At 37.2% G+C, this 19741-nt stretch overlaps 2 protein-coding genes across 2 annotated transcripts; one reads left to right on the top strand and one right to left on the bottom strand.

Moving 5' to 3' along the window:
• Window positions 1–957: 957 nt before the first annotated feature.
• Window positions 958–3920, top strand: LOC110909031 (protein MID1-COMPLEMENTING ACTIVITY 1). The gene is made up of 8 exons (XM_022154041.2): window positions 958–1069; window positions 1600–2010; window positions 2091–2455; window positions 2531–2643; window positions 2732–2803; window positions 2909–3015; window positions 3118–3211; window positions 3602–3920. The coding sequence occupies exons 2-8, from the start codon at window positions 1600–1602 to the stop codon at window positions 3658–3660; spliced, it is 1221 nt and encodes a 406-aa protein (XP_022009733.1). The 5' UTR covers window positions 958–1069; the 3' UTR covers window positions 3661–3920.
• Window positions 3921–4615: 695 nt separating this feature from the next.
• LOC110909030 (la-related protein 1C) lies at window positions 4616–8325 on the bottom strand. The gene is made up of 6 exons (XM_022154040.2): window positions 7526–8325; window positions 6749–7325; window positions 6543–6678; window positions 6340–6430; window positions 5394–5465; window positions 4616–5285 (listed from the first exon to the last, which is right to left on the bottom strand). Exons 1-6 carry the CDS (start codon window positions 7946–7948, stop codon window positions 5028–5030), a joined length of 1557 nt encoding a protein of 518 aa, XP_022009732.1. The 5' UTR covers window positions 7949–8325; the 3' UTR covers window positions 4616–5027.
• Window positions 8326–19741: the final 11416 nt, after the last annotated feature.

A 19741-nucleotide genomic window follows, 5' to 3' on the forward strand; every position in this document is an offset into this window, starting at 1 on the left:
ATTCTTATCACAATAAAAAACTATCATTTCTTGTAAGTTGTAGATTAAGTTAACAACTTAAGATATATGCTTTGTATAGCGACATGGTACTAAAATAAGATTTTCAACAATCCCCGTGATGAATCAAAACTGAAACAATTTTTTTTTTCTAGTTTAATGATTTTGGTATAATTTTCAATTTTTCATTACTATTTTCTAGTTTAATGATTTAGGTATAATTTGCAAAGTATTGAAACAATTTTTGATTTTTTTTCCACATCTTGTCAAACACATATTTTAATTCTAGAATCTAAAAAAAATTAAAACAAAATTCCGTGTGTTTATACTAGTAAAGTAGTTATGGAATCACTTTAGTGTAACTTTTAATACTCCATGCTTAAGTAGATGAAAAAAAATAAAAATAAAAAAAAACTTTCTTCACTTCTTATGTTTAGTATGTAAAAAACATTTGTATTTGATCTTTACCCTTTATTACAAAAATCTTATAAAAAAACTAAGTATTTTGAATTTTTTTATAACAATCTATTCAAACCGTCAAACCAAACCAAACCACCGTTTTCTGAAACAATTATAATTAACGGTTGGAGCTAGAATTTTCATCGAAATTGGCCGAGCATGTCCGTAAACCACCCTTATTTCGAACCGTAAATAATCGAACACTTAAACCCGAGTTTTCCAACCGTGAATAATTATAAAACCATATAATCCCCAAGACCAACAATTTGCTTTGTTTTTTCCACGGTTTATGGACACCCAATACATGTTGAGTACAAACAAACACAAACAGAAGAGAATAGGGTTGTTGTTTCCGAGCCGAGCCAAGCCAAACCAAAAAGCTAGCTCGAGCCACTGGCTATTCGAACATCACAGACATGAACCATGCATTTTTTATATAAACTGTTCAACTAGTGTAACGTATATACCTCAATGAAACGAAAGAAACAAAAGCGAACGAAAGAAGAAATAAACAACAGCAGCAATGTTATCTTGATTGTATAATATTATTAATAACACGAAGAAGAAGAAGACTACCGATTTCGTCAATTCGATTAATCATTCCAACAAAAAGGTAAAACGATACAAATTTCTCGTAAACGTTTTCAGTTTTCAACCTCTTCTTCTTCTTCTCCTGCGTGTTTCTGTTTGCGATTTTTCGAAAAGTCAAATCGATGGTCAACTTGAGAGTTTTTAATCGTATTGAAGACCTCACTCAATTCAACACTGACTTTTGTGTAATGGAGAATCTCTGAGATCTTATTTGATTCATTTTGCCTTTTCTGATAATTATTAACTTTGTTAAAAGTGATTACTGGTAGGTATTCAAGTGAGTGAAGATAATCCATTTCTAGTTAATGTTATATATAAAATGATTCTGATTATTTGATTATATATAATCAATTTAGATGTTAATATTTTTGGCTCATTTTACATGTTAATATTCACTAACAAAGTTTTGCCTTGTATTTCCTTGTATTAGACGTACTTTTAGTGATGAACATAATTTATGAAAAAATTATCTTCAAGTAATTGTTTTTTTTTTTTTTTTTTTTTTTTTTTTTTATAGATAAGTTTACAGAACTAAAAATTGAATAAACACAGATGGCATCAGCATGGGAGCATTTTGGCGAAATTGCAAGTGTAGCCCAGTTAACCGGGCTAGACGCAGGGAAATTAATAGGGCTAATCGTGCAAGCGGCCAGTACAGCCCGAATGCACAAGAAAAACTGCAGGCAATTTGCTATGCATTTAAAATTAATCGGAAATCTCTTACAACAACTTAAGATTTCAGAACTTAAAAGGTATCCCGAAACACGTGAACCATTGGAGCAGCTCGAGGATGCACTCAGAAGGTCTTATATTTTGGTCAACAGCTGTCAAGACCGAAGTTATCTATACTTGCTTGCTAACGGCTGGAACATCGTTTACCAGTTCCGAAAAGCCCAAAATGAAATCGATAGATATTTGAAGATCATCCCTCTCATTACTCTAGTCGATAATGCTCGGGTCAGGGTACGCTTTCTACACTATAGGCTCATAACATTATTAAAACTTTTTATATTCTGTTCTCTTAAAGATTTTGGTGATTGCAGGAAAGATTGGAAAATATTGAAATGGACCAACGAGAGTACACGCTAGACGACGAAGATAGAAAGGTGCAAGATGTGATAATGAAGCCGGTGCCATCAGAGAGTGATACCGACGTTTTAAAGAAAAAACTTTCCTGTACCTACCCGCACTTGCCGTTCAATAAAGCCATCCAGAAAGAAACCGAAAAACTTCATGTGGAATTAGAGCTTTCACAGGCTAATTTAGATGTAGGGCAATGTGAAGTAATCCAACATCTGATTGACGTTACGGAAGTCGTTGCTTCAAAGAAGGATGAACCAAACAAAAGTTCCAAGAAGATGGAGCCTATCTATTCGGATATTACAACCTATACAGAAAATCACAACAGGTGTGATTCGGTTGTCTCGAAGTTTGTTTCTTTTGCTTACAAGTTTACTTGAAACATAATATAAGTTTTTTGCAGAAGCAATTCTTCGGTTACTACAAGTACAAAAGATTTACTCTCTACTAGAGGATCACGCCGAGATGAAGTATGGCATTCGGATCTACTTGGTTGTTGCTCAGAGCCATTAATGTGTACGTTTTGCAGCATAACTATACGAGTCTTAACAAAACTGTTATACTAATGTGTTCTAAGCAAGGTGTTTATATTGTGTTTGTACAGGCATAAAAACCGTCTTATTTCCTTGTGGTGCAGTTTCAAAACTTGCTACTGTGGCAACAGGCCGGCACACGAGTAAGAAAATGTCAAAAATCTTGATAATGTTACATGATCGATATATGGTTTTTGTGTGTTTATTTATTTCATGATGCCAAACATGTTGGCGTTTGCATTGATCAGCTTCTGCAGAGGCCTGCAATGAGCTCATGGCTTATTCTCTTATTTTATCATGTTGTTGCTATACTTGCTGTATCAGAAGGAAGCTTCGAAACACTTTGAATATTACGGTAACAAAAATTACAACAAATGGACAAGATTGTGTTCTTCATCTGTTACTTTATGAATTTTTATTCCATTAATGTGGAGACATGTTGATTTTGTTTGAATAGGGAGGGTGGTGTGATGACTTTCTTTCTCATTTTATGTGCTGCTGTTGTGCTCTTGTACAAGAACTCCGAGAAGTTGAGATTAGAGGAAATTACGGTATGTACGTTCTTAACCGCTTTATGTTATCAATAGGGTACTACGATTATTATTAGTACTTTCCGTCTTGCTGTTTGTTTTGATTCTCTTAGCCACACTTTATGTCATCTAAGTTACTGCTATACAAAAACATGTCAAAAATCTTTGACTGTTTTAACCTGTTGTACGATTTTAGCTTAACTCAAACGGGTCAGTTTGGGTCTACTCAGATTATATGAAGGGCCAATTAGGGGCTACAAAAATTGTATAATGGGTCAAAATGGGACAAGTTGGAGTTTAGCTAGAATAGTCTAATCAAACTCTGTAATATTTATATATATTTATTACTCTTCAAGTTTGATCAATTTGTAATGGAACATGTTATATGTAATGGAGACTGATTTTTTGCAGGTGAGAAGTCTAGAATGAGCCCACCACCTTTTCAATACATGGAACCTATAAGTGAATAGGACATATCAATTCATATGGACTTTTTAAGATTATATAATTAAGTTCTATACAGTTGACAACTTGGATGACATATGATTACATTATCTACAACCTCAAAGCTCACATTTGCCAGAGTGGAGAAAATATGTATATTGTTTATTGGTGGAATTTTGCTTTTAGTGGTTCCTCTTTTGTAAAGTTGTCTTGCCAACCATTTTGTAGTGTATTAAATGTTTTTGGAAATTAAAGAACATTCTATATAAAATTTGGTTGATAACCATTCAAACTGATCCACACACTCAGAAAAAGGTGGTTGTTACGATGGCGGTGAAGGTAGTAAGTAGTAACAGTGGCAGTGGCGACATGTAAATGACTTGAGAGATTCTAATTTCTTTGGTTGAGTTGAAATAAATTAGAATCATTTGTATTTAAAGTTACGTGTGATAATTTGTTTCATTACAAGTTTCTGTCAATTTGCAAATCAAACATGTGTACATAGTTGTAAAATTTCGATCCTAACTAGTTTACTTTTTTTTTTTGTTTTTGAACAGAAAATTTCCAACTAGTTATGTGAATCAGATGGACCTACTACGTTAAAATTATAACGCCTGTGAAAACAAGAGATGTTGCCTTGCTATAAACAAGAGATTAAATCATGACCTCCCTCGGCTAATCGCCACCGAATTAAATTCTATGATATACTAGACAATTTTCTGAAGCTTCCAGCTCATATGGTGTACCAAATACCTCTTTAAAATCTTCTTAGGCTTAAGCACAAGAAGTTGTTTCTACGTACACCATGGTATTAAACCACGTAGTCGAACTTTAAACAAGCTACACAAATGTCATGTATGTAATCAAAGTAAAGCACACAAAAGAGTTATCAAAGGGATTTGTAAAAGACAAGATCATCCATCTTCACCTGCATTGAAAATACGCATGACTGAAGATGTCATATTAAATCGAACGTAAAAAAAGCACACAATCAAGTATCCATTTCATTCGATCAGATCTCACTTAGCAGGAGTGTTGGGGGAGTAGTAAACCACAAAATTCTCCCCCAGGACCATCATCAAGTCAACACAAACCAACAACCATAATGGACAGATAATTTTAAAGCATTAAAGTATAACTTTAAATCCAACAAACCCATACTTACTACTGTCATAATAATTCTATCCTTTTGGTGTTCCTTTCGGTCATTATTAGAGTCTTTCCCTTTTTTTCATTTTTTTTTGGTTTTCAAGTTTTTAAGTTTTTTTTTTTTTTGGTCCGTCCATGTGCCTCTCAAAACATCATTTCCATGGGAGCTAAAGATAATTATAGCCCATATCATCATAATTGAGGTCCGCTCTTCTCAAAACATGAGTTTCAGTTAATAAACTCTTCAAGCCGCAGTTGCATTGTCAAAACGAGCCTGTTGACTAGCGTTCTCGCCTCCAGTGAAATCCTCAGAACTTGACCTGCTAAGGTAAGTATCAACGGTATGAGCCTGATTTGTTGAAGTTGGCGAGTGCAGTGCAAGACCCTGAACCTGTGACACCAACGCTTCGTGATTGGTCTGAGGGCTTGATGGAATTGAGTATTGACCAGGTGCAGGCATTATCCATTTCATCCAATCATTTCGCCTCCGTATTTTGTCACCCTACAAGGTACATTATGTTAAAAGTTATAACATACAGCTTTTATATATGACCGATTCAAACAGAAACCAATGCAAGTTATTAACAAAAAGTTTGATAATAATCGTTACCTGCACTTCCACAACAGTTGAAGTTCGCATAGCATCTAAAATTAGCTGGACATTATCCGTCAAATACGAAACCTGTATGAGACACTATTGTTAACAGAAACAGAAGAAACAATAATAAACGTAACCTAAAGAAGATAATGTTAGCTAAACAGATTAGCTGCAAGGGCATTAGCTGCAAGGGCATATCTTTGTATAAGAAATCGTGAAGTTTATAAAAAAAGGGGGGGTTACATGTTGACTATGCATTTGACTTTGATGAGAAGAATGATATTGTTGTGGTTGGTTGAGTTGATTATGTAGCTTGCGTTAGAACACAGGTAAATTTAAGAAGCATATTAATCAAGTTGCGTGTGAGTGGATTTTGAAAAAAGAGGCCGTTTTACAGAATTACAGGCATGGTGCTTCCAATAGAAAATCATTACATTTGTTTACGCTCATTATGTCACTGGTTTAAAAGACATTTTAACTGACGAAGGTGGTTATGAAATAATGTCACATGAAGCATTTAAGCATACATGTTAATAATGTCACATGGATCATTTAAGCGTACAAATTAATATAAAACCATGTTATATTATATTTTAGTCTTATCAATTAATTCATACATGAAAACGATTTGTACTTGTTGGTAGAAAAGTGAAGTATTTAAATAAAATCTCATAAAATAACGTTCATGGAAGACTAATAGCCCCTTATATATTAAAATAAAATATGATTTAAAACAAATTCTCCCCAAACACCACATTTGTACAATGTTTGACATCTTCAAGAAATGTCAACAACTGAACACAAGTTGTCCAGCCATATAGTGATGTTCAAATGCTTGAGATGGACAAATGTTTAATATTGTAAAAGTAGCAAACATATAAACTTTTTAAATGGATAAAAGCATCAACTAATAAAGTAAACGAATATATAGAATTATTTTTAATTTTTAAATACTCACTTTTTTGAAACCAGCTATTAAGCCAACAGAAACCCAACCCTGTTCATCCATGTTCCGCCTCAAGTAGGTATCTCTGACCAAGTTCTCATTACTGCAGTCAAACAGTAGCCATTAAAACCTCGACACCAATGTAACGATTCTAGTAAATAGTAATAGTAATATCAAAAAACCACATTTTATTTTGCATTTTAAAAGTGACGTACCTGAAATAGAAATCAATTTGGTTCACTATATTAGCATACAACAGAGGATCATGGCCAGCATAGTACACTTGAGGCTGTATTGGTGCACCAAAAGGCATTGCTTGTGGAGGAACATACATTAGAGAAGATGCCACGTCTGCAAAAAATACGCATCATGTAAAACCACAAAGTTTATATCATAACTATCTGATTATAGAAAACCGCACCAGGGTACATCATGTTGTTGCCAAAAGGTGGTACCGGCACATGCATTGGTGGAGGAATAAATGGTGCAGAAGTATGTACAGAGGGTCGTATATAACCCCTCGAGAAACCTCTCTGAGGTTGCAAATGTGCATCTCTGTTATTAAAGCTTCTACTGTGTTGATTCCATTCCGAGTTCCCACGATCATGATCACGTTTCCCTCCATAGTTATGATGATAAGAACCGCCATTCCCTCTTCTATACGAACCCCTTGGACGATGGTGGTCATCACCACTGTGAGATTGTGACCCAAACCCTCCTTTTTGTGACTCTTTATGCGCATGGTCTCTCGGAGAAGGCTGTTCACCAGCATTTCCCGGCTTCCCAGACGTATTAACCGGCGGTTCAACTACTGAATCCTGGCTGGTTGGAGGCACCGGCTGATCAACCACCCCGTTAGCCGATACGTTTGCACTAGAATTACCGCCACTGCGCTTCATAGACCTCTGCCTTGATGGTGCCACATGGTTTGGAGTTGAAGTAGGATTCAAACTATTTGCATTTGCCTGTTTATGTGACGGAGAAGAACTCCCTGTAACCTACAATGTAACAAAAGGTATACACACACAAAACATATATACAGGTTATCATATCTAAAAGAAAAGTGCAAACCCCTATATAAATCTATGACCCTATGCACAAATATATTTTCATCTATATACATGACTAAGCCTATTCAATTTGCCAAATTCCTACAAATTAAACAATCAATTAGAATATTAAAACTTAAAACTGCTACCTGTAATGCAGGGGGCAATGAACCATCAGAAAGCGCTTTTAACGACTCGGAAGAAGACGACTTAAGCGTCGGTTTAGTCGACTCACCGAGCGCAGGCCAAGCCGCACCCATAACCGGACTAACCACCTCCACAACTCCATTAGAAAACCTATTATTCCACACAGGCTTCTTAAAACCATCAACCTGACCATCTGTCCCCAAATCCTCACCAGAACTCACCTCCACCACCACCTTAGACGGCGACCAATCGGCACAACCATCACCACCACGTTCCCTCACCGGCGACGTAACCGTCACCGGAGAAACCGATTCTGACTCACCGGCGCCACCGCGAACAACCTGACTCCACGGCGACGTAACCGACGTAACCGCTGGCTGAAAATTAGGGCTAACGTCACCAGATTGAACGTTTGTGGCAGCCATAGGGTTTTATTCGAATAAATTGATGTATCAGACTCAAATTCAATCTGTTTCAAGCAAATTAGGGTTTCTAAGTCGATAACCTGATCGGAGATAGCGTAACTATAAGATCAAAGCACGAAAACGCGATCAAAAATTAGGTGATAAAATATGGAATTGATAGTGGAACAAGTAATAAACGGAGAATGCTATGATTGTTAGGGTTAGGGTTTGATGTTCCAAATATTATTATTAATATTATTGCTTCGATGGATCAGCAGCAGGCAGATGATGATCCGATCGCGGCTCTCACACACAACAGCACGGAGGCTGATGTTCAGACGCACATACAATACAATACGATACACGCACTGTGGGTGACGGGCTGTGTCTCTATCTATATCTCTTTGTTACTGGACGGGTCTGGGTTATGTGAAATGTCCGTATTGCCCTTTTTACCGTGGGTTTTTTACTATGTTTTTCAGATATCCAAGGGTAGGGGTGCTAAACGGGTCGTGTTTGCGGGTTGGCGGGTTCAACCCGACCCGAACCCGAAAATTTTACACAAACCCGAACCCGACCCGAACCCGAAAATCGTATCATACATAAGAACCCGAACACGACCCGAAGTTTCGTGGGTTGACCCGAACACGACCCGTTCAACCCGAATTTTTTTATTTTTTTTCTAAAATTAATATATTAAAATTAAAATTTACTTAAAAAAACACAAATGTATATAATAATATCATATTTAAATTATAAAATCTATGTTAATTTCTCTTTTTAAATTATAATCATTGCATAAAATACACACCCAATTTAATTTATGACATAAAATATATTGTAAAAAAAATATAATATAGTATAAATGTGTTAAACGGGTCAACCCGCCAACCCGACCAGGTTGACCCGAACCCGACCCGTTAACCTAAACGGGTTCGCGGGTTCAACCTGAAACTGACCCGAACCCGTTTAGACTAAACCTAAACCCGCGAATTTCGTGTTAGGTTCGTGTCGGGTTTTCGGGTCGTGTCAGAAATTCACGCCCCTATCCAAGGGTAGTTTCACGGAATGTTGGATTTTGTTGCCTGTGAGATTAGCTTTGCTAGAAGTTTAGGTGTGTGGGGATAGTTTGAATGTGCCCTTGTGGTTTCGTTTGTTGCGTGTTTAGCCCTTGTATTGTTGTGAATGGGTTCTTTGGCATATGCAACTTTAAGTTGACTAAAATTAATCAATAACCGGACTGACATCTATTCGAAGTAAATGATAACCAACATAAACCAATAGCTATGGTTAAGCTTATTTAATTAACCAATTAATCGATTATGGTTATGATTACGGGTGTCGCATAAACAAACGTTGACTGAACTAAACTGAAAAAAGTTAAGACATGCTTATAACGAGATGCATATATGATGTATATATAATATATACAATTAAGACATGCTTGTATTGAGATGTATATATAATATATATTGAGTTTAACATGCTTGTATCAAGATGCATATATGATGTATATATAATTAAGACTATATGGGGGTGGGGGTTGAGTATATGTGTCAATGTTGTAGTGAAACATTTTAAGAATTCTGAATACGTTTGGACCGGGTAACTTCAAATTTCTTCCAATGTTAAAGTGTTCCATGAAACAGATTGCACTATAAATGATTCAATGAAATGGGTTGGTAGTGATTTGATCTTTAGATGTGGTCGATCTTCCATGTTTATTTAGTTCAAACCTAGTTTGATTAATTAATCAAAATTGACCATAATCGAAGCTCGGTTATTATTGTAGTTAAGGGTAAAAACCGAATCAAGTCGTGATGTGCACACCCTAAAGTTTACTAATTACTCGCTATCCCAAAAAAACTAGGGAATGTGAATTGTATATACTTTTTATATTTTTTTGAATTCTATGTATTTTTTATGTAAGATAAAAACATCCTCCACATTAAAAGTAACTATAAGTGTTAAGACAATACAATTTCATATCTACATAAAAATAACAAGAAATCATAATTTGATACGGAGAGTGCCAAAAAGAAAAGATATTTCAATAATTCAAATTCAAATTCAAAACATGTGTAAATAGTAACTTAGAGAATGGCCAACATAATTGCCAAATAATTGCAAAAAGGTAACTTTAAGAATCACCAAACTCGTTACCAACTACTACAAACATGATAATGTATATTTATAGTTAAAAGTTCATATGAGTATTTGTTTTGAAAAATGAGAGAGGTGATTTTATATATAAATAAAAGTTAGCATACACCACCAATAAAACACATCCAAGTTACAACACCACTATAGTACATGTATCATGTATGACTCCACAAATGATCACCAGGATAGTTGTTGCATTCAAAGTTAATCTTGAAGAAAAATATTAAACACTAACGTGACCTATAATTGGTGTCTGGTGACCACTACATATATTAGTTTACCGACCAATTGTTGCATCCCAGATAGCAGTGACATTAACTTGTCATTATTTTATAGGCAGTTTAACAAGAGTCATATTGAATTAACTCGTGTGACAGTGCATTAACCATGAATCAACCATGGATGGCTATATATATATTTTTTATTATAAAATGTTTAACTTTTAATTCTAAAGTTATGGGATTAAACAATAACTAGTGGGTTATACGCGCACTTCATGGGCGAGGCCCCAAATTTTTAGCAATTTTTTATTGGTTTCGATTCAATTTGTTTCAGCATTGACACTCGCTATAACCACCAAAATAGAAACAAAAAACAATCTATCGACAACAATAAAAACGATATGAATATCGATCGAAAACAATAAAAAGAATACTGAACTGATATTCTTTTCGTTACCTATACAGTACCAACAATTGACATAGTTAATGGAAGCAAGTTAAATACATATAAGAGTGTGATTAAGGTTAGATTAAAATAATTTATAAATATAAGATAATGGCACTCACTATAACAATCCAAAGAAAAAAAAACAATCGATCGACAACAATAAAAACTAATATAGATCAAAAACACTAAAAAGGAATACCGAACCGGCACCGACATTGTTCAGTTGGTATCAGTCCGGTTCGTTTCATTGCCTATATGGTACAAACAATCGATATAGTGAACGAACACAGGTATGATTAAGGTTATATTAAAGCAATTAGAAGTTATGTTATTGATAAAAGACGGTTAATTAGTATAATACAAAGTAAAAGAAAAAAAGAGTTGAAACTTAAAAGAATATTTTCTAGATAAAGAAACTCTTGGCCTGGAAAATAATTTACAATCTTTAGTAGTCAACATAGGTTAAAAATAATCAAAATTCTCATTAAAAAATCACTATAATTTTCAACGCATTAAAAGACAAATTCCTTTGTACTGTAGCTAAGCATTTGTTCTTTTATATATATAACTAGTGTTTAACCCTCGTGTTACGGGTGTGGGAGTCGCAAACTCGTGCTTAGTAGTAACTAATGACGGTCAAAACCGGGAAAAACGTAAAACTAAAACGCGAATTTATATCGACACGTGACGTAACATGTAGACAAAGCCAAATTTGAACTTATACAATGGAGATGAAAAGTAAAGAAATTACATATTTGTAAATTTGTAAATGAGTTTCAATTGAATAACAAAACTAAAAAGAATAATAATAATAATAATACAAACCATTCTCATGTTGATGAAAATTAAAGAAATGGCATATTTGTAAATGACTTTGAATTGAAGGTTACAATTACTTTCATTGCTACGTTGCTACATGATTTGATGAGCTCGGTACTAACCGGTACGGAAAATACCGTTACCCAAATCCCCAAAACTGGGTACCGGTACTGAATATACCTGGCACGGTACGGCCAGGTACCGGTACTGGTACGGCACCGGCATTTGAGAGTAAAAACCGATGAATACCGGTGCCAGACCGGTACCGAAAATACACCCGATTTAGTAAATTTGATACCAATACTCAATACCAGCTCATTCGTTATGAATATTACTATTAATTTATTTCTATTTTTAATTCTATATACTATATTTTGTTTACTATTCATTCAATCCTCTTTTTAATATATAGGTAAATTCTTATTACTGTAGCTAAGAACTACGTGAATTGTATATATAAAATAACAATATATTAAATAATATATGTTTCTAGGCAAACACCATCAACCGAAGGAAAATATGTGTCTCGTAGTGCGAATCTTGACTGAAGAGGTAATGTCACAACATCGAACCAGGTTGTTCGGCCAACCACACAAGGAGTTTAGAAACACTCCGGTATTGAGAAAGGGCCCATCGGCCAGCTGATCTTGATAATGGCTGGTCCGGTTGTGACCACCAACATACGTCATCTCAACCAAAGGGTATAAATACCCTCTCATAAATACACCTAAAGTACGTTTTTCTCACTCGCTGGAGCACACTTTCTCTCTCTTCTCCAAATACTTATCCTCACGCAGAATTGTGGTCGTAGCATCTCTGCGGCGAGCCTAACGATTTTCTGTTTTGCAGCACCTTTCTTCTCAAAGCTCTGATTATATATTCATTCCGAGGACTGTTTTTTGGATCTTCAATTGGTGTCATCCAATTTTTAGTCAACAATTCATCGTTAGGATTCTTTAACAACTGATCTATGGTGACACCTACGTCTTCATTGACAAAAGGCCGATATTGTTATTTTGTGTATTGGCAAGACTTTAAAATTACATATTTGGATAACTACACATAGTGCTAGTGAATTAGAAATGAAATATTTCAAATGTTCCTGGAAATTATTACTTTCAGTGGACCATTTGTATCTATATGCAGCAATATCCTGATTCATGGATCTCTCAGTTCGATAAAAAAAGAGGATCAAACCATCTCTTCCGATTCTTTTTCAAATTCGATAAATGATGAATGATCGCATATTTCATAGAGTTCTATGATTCAGAGTATCATTTCTTTCTTATTTGACCTCTTTGAATTTCATATTCAAAGATCTATTTGTTAAGAAGAATCGATATTTTATATACATGTGTTGAAATAATAAATAATATTCTCATACACTTTTATTATCATTTTATTATATTTTTTACTGAATAATTGTTTTTTGTTTGTTTCGTTTGAGGTATACAACTTTGGGCTTGGAGACTTCGGTTAGCAGTTGGGCTTGAAGACTCCGGTTGGGCTTGAAGACTCTCTACGTATGGGCTTAAAGACTGTTGGGCTTAAAAGTCTATTTGATGTCGGTGGCTGTATATACAACTGGAGGTGTACTGTACAGAGATATAACAACTTCATAGTTCCAGAATCATCTTTGACTCGTCTTCTTTCATTCTCTCTTAGGGTTTGTTCTGTTCATGTGATCTTGTGTTAAGATCGTCGATCGTAGTATAAATCAGAGAGTACAGATCATCGTGTTGATGATCTGTGTGTGAGAACTGTATAGAGGTTCCTGATTTCTTGTTCAGTTGTTCCTTTATTTGTTGAGTTTCTGTGTTTCATAAAGGGTTGTTTAGATCCGTGTTTTTTGACATGGTATCAGAGCCATCAGTGTGCTCTGTGGGTTAATCGTGTCTTCGCTTCCGCTTATTGTCTACCGATTGTGATTCTTCGTTCTAGGGTTTCATATTTTGGGGATTTGTTGTCTTCTTGGAGGTTGCATAGGTCTTACAAGATCTGTGGTGTTATTGTGGGTTGAAGAAGATTGATCAGAGTCAGTCTTGATCATTCGAGTGAAGATTAAGGGTTTCTTGAAGTCTTGGTAGACCTAGGGTTTGCTGATTCTTGGTCCAGTGGGGAGATCTGAAGAGTCTTGGTGGACCTAGGGTTTGCTGACTGAAGAAGTTTTTTCACGGTGTTGTCTGTTCTTGACAATCAAAGGCTGTTGCAAGGATTTGAAAATATCAGGAAGCTGCTGTTGGGTTAGGGTTCAATCTGTAACGATTGTAAAATCCTAGTCTTGACCGGAGAAACCCTTGCTAGGGTTTGCAAATTTGGTGAGATTGTTCCTTGTTATTTCTGTTTTTTACTTTCTTGCATTATAGGCATCTTGTTGCCGGAGTAGTTGGGCCGATTTGTTGATTGGGACACAGAGAGGGTACACTATGTTGCATTATTGTGTGTTCTGTTGAGAATACTTGTTCTGTGTATTCTGTGTTGTCTATTTTGTGATTCCGTATTTTTTGGGTTTGATTTTTTTGTTGAACCTGATTTACTGTTTTTTATTAGATAGAATACAGCTTCTGTACAAAGGCCTGGGTAGGCACCATTTGAGTGACGAACCTACTATCTGGTCCCTGGTACAGTTTCGCAGTGTAGGTGTCATGAATCTTGTTTGTTGTTTGTTGTATGATCTTCATTGATTCTTGTCTTGGTTGTGTTATATAATGGCTGATCTTATGAATCTGTTTGGTGAAACCATGATTAGTAAACTTGAACCTGATAATCCTTTATATCTGCATGCTAGTGTTTCTACAAATTTAACTGTGGTTAGTATCAAGTTAAACGGAACAGAAAATTACACTGTATGGGCTAGTGCTATGATTCTCGCGTTAAGAGTTAAAAATAAAATGGGTTTTATTGATGGGTCTTTTTAAAAACCAGTAGATAATCCTGTTCTTGAAACTCAGTGGGAAAGGTGTAACTCTGTGGTTTTAACGTGGATTTTAAATTCTGTTTCTAAGGAGCTTTATCTTGGGCATGTTTATTCTAAATCTGCTGCTGATGTGTGGAAAGAATTAAGAGATACCTATGATAAGGTTGATGGGTCAGTAGTGTTTGATCTATATCAAAAGATTAACTCATTTACTCAAAGTGGTATGTCCGTGGCAGAGTATTATCATAGATTGAACATTATGTGGAAACAATTAGATCAAATCTTGCAAATACCTGTATGTACTTGTGATGTTTCTACACAATTTAATAATTTCAACCATCTGATAAAGCTTATGCAATTTTTGATGGGTTTGGATAGTGGTTATCAATCTGTTAGAACAAATTTATTGATTAGAGAGCCTTTACCTAGTGTGAAGGAGGCTTTTTCAATTGTGTCCAGGGAAGAGTCTCATAGGAGTTCAAATGTAATAGGATCTAAAGAATAAACGACAGGTTTTTTTTTTCTAAAGTTAATACTGTTGTTGACAATAAAAAGAAGTTTTCAAAAAATGCAAACCAGATTTAAATGTACACATTGTAATAAATCTGGTCATTCAATTGAGAAATGTTTTGAACTTATTGGGTATCCTCCCTGGATGAAGTCCAAGTCTAATCAGGGAAAGAAGCAAGTTATGAGTAACAATTCTGTATGTTCTGATCAAAAGAAGAGTGATGTTACTAGTCTTTCTTCTGATCAGGTGTCTAGGTTGTTGAGTTTATTAGATCAGAAATCTAAAGAAGGGAATGCTAGCTCGAATATGTCAGGTGTCACACCCCAACCGATGGCGGAATCATCGGGGCGCGGCACTGAGCGAAACAGATTGTCCAGAAGTTTCCACAACAACTATTATTACAAATTTAGTTAAATGATACGTCCCATACCGTATCCCAAATAAATAAACAAGTTATCATAGAAAGCAACTAGGCAAATAATTCCGTTCCGACAACTCAGATTCAATTATTATTACAGACAATTGTTTATTATTTCTAGACTCCCTAGCCTCGATTTCATCACCACGCGCCTAAGCATCCTAGCAACTTAAGCACCTGTCACATACGTTAAAATAAAGTCAATACATAAAATGTAAAGGTGAGCACACAAGTTTGATAATAGCATATAGAGTTCGAATAGTTTACGCATAACCAGGCACGTACACAGAGGAAAACGAAGCATGTTAATTATCGACATGGGACCATCGGTACCAACGACTGCGGGTTGACCGTCCGAGATGGTTCGCAATACATGATTACCACCGTAATCCATGCAAGTAATTGTCCTTAACAACCCCCGTATGAACGGGTGCTGAGTCCAAACTATAGTACTATGTTGCTAAGGCAGGTAGATAGCACTCCACGAGTAAACATAATAAACAGCATTCATTTAGTCAAGTAGCACATGCAAATGGTTAGCGTTCAAATAGTTTGTGTTTGATTGTGATTTGATAGGTAACGTATGTAACACCCAAAAGTGCTAAAAGCAAAAAGGGATCGAGTATACTCACAGTGTTTGATTGTGGATTGAAGGGAGCCCTGAGAGTAGGGTTAGCCTGAATAGTTCGATAGCATAACGATAAGTAACGCGGAAAAGTAAACAAGTGTGAATGGATCGAATGGACTGGTCGATCGAACGGCAAGTTCGATCGAACGGGCTGTTCAGTCGGCTGGTATGTCCGGTTGGACAGTCCTGTTCGATCGGCCGGTAGGCTCGATCGGCTGGGCCATTCGAGTTGATTGTTTCTTCCTCTGGTGTGTTTGTGTTTGAGGATTTGAACTTTTAAAGTTTTTGTTGCGGCATTTGAGAACACTGAAGTGTTCCTACCTTTCAAGTCGATCGATCGAGCGGTTCGCTCGATCGGCTAGCTCACCCGGTCGGCTAGGAACTTCAGAATTAGTTCTCAACTGAATGTCACTCGATCGAACGGCCTGTTCGATCGGCTGGCATTTCCTTACTACGAACGCGTGGTAAAATCGATCAAGTGCTGAAGAGTAGTATCTCATGATCCGAAGAGTAATGTTCACCAAACGCAGTTCGATCGAACATCCCTTCCTCGATACTATACTTCTTGAAATTTTAAAGTGTGGGACCATGTGCTAGCCGACCGGCTGGCCCGGTCGATCGGCTGGTATGTCCGATCGGCTGGGCTGTTCGAACAGCCTAGCCGTTCGGCCAGCATCACTGACCTGGTCGGCCTTTCGTCTAACACTTGGTTGTTTGGTTACATGTCATTATATCGAGGTAGTTTGATAACAGGTTGTACTATGATACCTTCGTTCTTACTCGTCTCTCCGGCTCGGACAGGAATCACCCAAATCCGTCCGTTGAGCGGTTCGGAACGTCGGTTTAGAGTTTAACCCATTGTCAGCGAACCTCGTAGATAGAACCCGAATCTTGAACCATCCAACCATTGGAATGATCGGTGAGTTGGCTCAGGCTCCGTTTCTACCGGTTTAAAAGCATTGAGTGTAAAAGAGTTGAAAGAAAGTTGGGATTCCTTCTTTCAATCCTTACAACTTGTGGATGTTTAGATCTTTGATAGATCTTAACTTGTTTATGTGGAAATCGGTTCGATCTAAGTTATTCATGGTTGAATGAGGTCAAAGTTTGGTGTTCTTGAAGAACACTATGATGACATCACCCAAGAACCCTTAGATTTTGGTGATTTCACGGTTAGAAATCGAGTTTTGAAAGATAGAAAGGTGTAGAATCATGCAATGATAAAAAACGTACAAGAATTAGAGTGAAAACTTACCGGAGTTGAGAGAAATCTGAGAAAAGGTGAAGAATAGGAGCTGGCCGGTCAGAACTTTCCAAAAGTGGAAATGAAGACAAGGACAGCCCTATTTATAGGCTTCCAAAAGGGGAAAGTGGCAGTCGATCGGACAGGAGCTCCGATCGAATGGGCTGCTCGATCGGCTGGCAAGATGCTAGCCGATCGGCTGGCCTGTTCGATCAGGGTGTCTCCTGTTCGATCCGCGACACACTCTGAGTATTTTGCGACGATTTTCAACGTTTCGATTTCGATGGACGATGATACGAATATGATAGGGTTCCTAGTCAAATTACTTTTAATCCCAACCACTATATCTAACATACAATCTTCTATAAGTCGCGTCTCGATGTCGGTTTCGATTGAGTTCGATTGCTTTTCGAGTTTCGATTTGATTTTCGATTGATTCGCTTGAATACCACACCAAACATATAGGTAAACACACACAAGTAACACATAAGGCACACACACACACGTATAACAATACCAGAGTTCGCATAATTCGAGTCTCGAGTTTGATTGATTGATCGATTAGCTTGATTATTGATTGATTAACTTTATCGCATTGTTACTTCCTACTATTCACAGTCGTAAATCAGTCGCATTGATTAAACATTCGATCTTTTCATTTATACAACACTTACCCCACATAATACAAAAGTAAAAGAACCTTAACAGTCAAAGAGGTCAAAGTTGACTTGGACTTGACTTTGACCTTGACATTCGAAAACACGGGGTGTTACAGCCTCCCCTTGTTTAGGGAATTTCGTCCCGAAATTAGGCTCGAAGGCTACACAACGCCGTGATTTACCAATTTGTTGCTTCAGATCTATTTATTTAAACAACTGCGGGTACTTGGCCTTCATGTCGCTTTCGAGTTCCCAAGTGAACTCAGCGCCTCGTTTGCCTTCCCATCGGACCTTCACGATCGGGATGCGAGAGCGCCTGAGTTGCTTGGTTTGGCGATCCATGATTTCGACAGGCTTTTCCACAAAGTGTAACGTTTCTTTGACCTGAAGATCGTCGAGTGGTACGATTAGATCATGATCAGCAAGGCATTTTCAGAGGTTAGAGACGTGGAAAGTCGGGTGGACGTTACTGAGTTCCTCCGGTAGTTCGAGTCTATAGGCGACTTTTCCGATTCTTTCCAGAATCCTAAAAGGTCCAACATATCGAGGCGCGAGTTTCCCTTTCTTGCCGAATCGGACTACACCCTTCCAAGGTGATACCTTTAGGAGTACGAAGTCACCAACTTCAAATTCAAGGGGCTTGCGTCTTTTATCGGCGTAACTTTTCTGTCTGTTCCGAGCTTTCACCAAGTTGTCTCTAATCTGGTGGATTTTGTTAGTCGTTTCTTGTAGAATCTCGGGACCGGTTAGTTGCGAGTGACCGATCTCGTGCCACATAATAGGCGATCGACATCTTCTACCATACAAAGCCTCGAAAGGTGCCATTTGAATGCTGGCATGATAGCTGTTATTGTACGAGAATTCCACCAATGGCAGGTGTTTGTTCCAACTACCACCAAAATCTATGACGCACACTCGGAGCATGTCTTCAAGAGTACGGATCATTCTTTCAGTCTGTCTGTCGGTTTGAGGATGGAATGCAGTAATCAGATTAAGCGACGTACCAAGGGCCGCTTGAAACGTTTCCCACAATCGCGAAGTGAACCGAGCGTCACGATCTGAAATGATGTCACGCGGTGTACCATGATTACGAATGATCTCGTCGGTGTAGATTTGGGCTAGTCGTTCCACCTTGTAGTCTTCTCGTATCGGCAAAAAGTGGGCTGATTTCGTTAGACGATCGACTATGACCCAAATATTGTCGTGACCTGATGGCGTGGGTGGAAGTTTTGTTATGAAATCCATAGCCATACTCTCCCACTTCCATATAGGTATCGGCGGTTGTTCGAGTAAGCCAGAAGGTCTTTGATGTTCAGCCTTGACTCTTGCACAAGTTAAGCAGCTTCCAACGTAAAGAGCGATATCCCTTTTCATGCTCGGCCACCAGTACTTATAACGAAGATCCTGGTACATCTTGTCTGCGCCGGGATGAATAGAATACCGGGATTTGTGGGCTTCGTTCATGATAATCTTTCGCAAATCGGTTCACTTAGGGATCCAAATTCGGTCCAGATAATAGAATATCCCGTCTGATTTGCTTACTAACTGAGCTCCATCGTGATAGATTCTCTCTTTCTTCAATGTACGCTCGTTAAAGCAAGCATGTTGAGCTTCACGAATAAGGGTTTCGAGGTTGTGCTGGGCTTGGGTGTTTCGGATACTGAGCATGTAACTCTTTCTGCTGAGTGCGTCAGCAACCACATTCGCCTTGCCTGGGTGATAACGAATCTCACAGTCGTAATCGTTGAGAAGTTCTACCCATCGGCGTTGACGCATATTAAGCTCTCTCT

Source organism: Helianthus annuus, chromosome 14 (genome assembly GCF_002127325.2).
Source record: "Helianthus annuus cultivar XRQ/B chromosome 14, HanXRQr2.0-SUNRISE, whole genome shotgun sequence".
NCBI classification, from domain to species: Eukaryota; Viridiplantae; Streptophyta; class Magnoliopsida; order Asterales; family Asteraceae; genus Helianthus; species Helianthus annuus.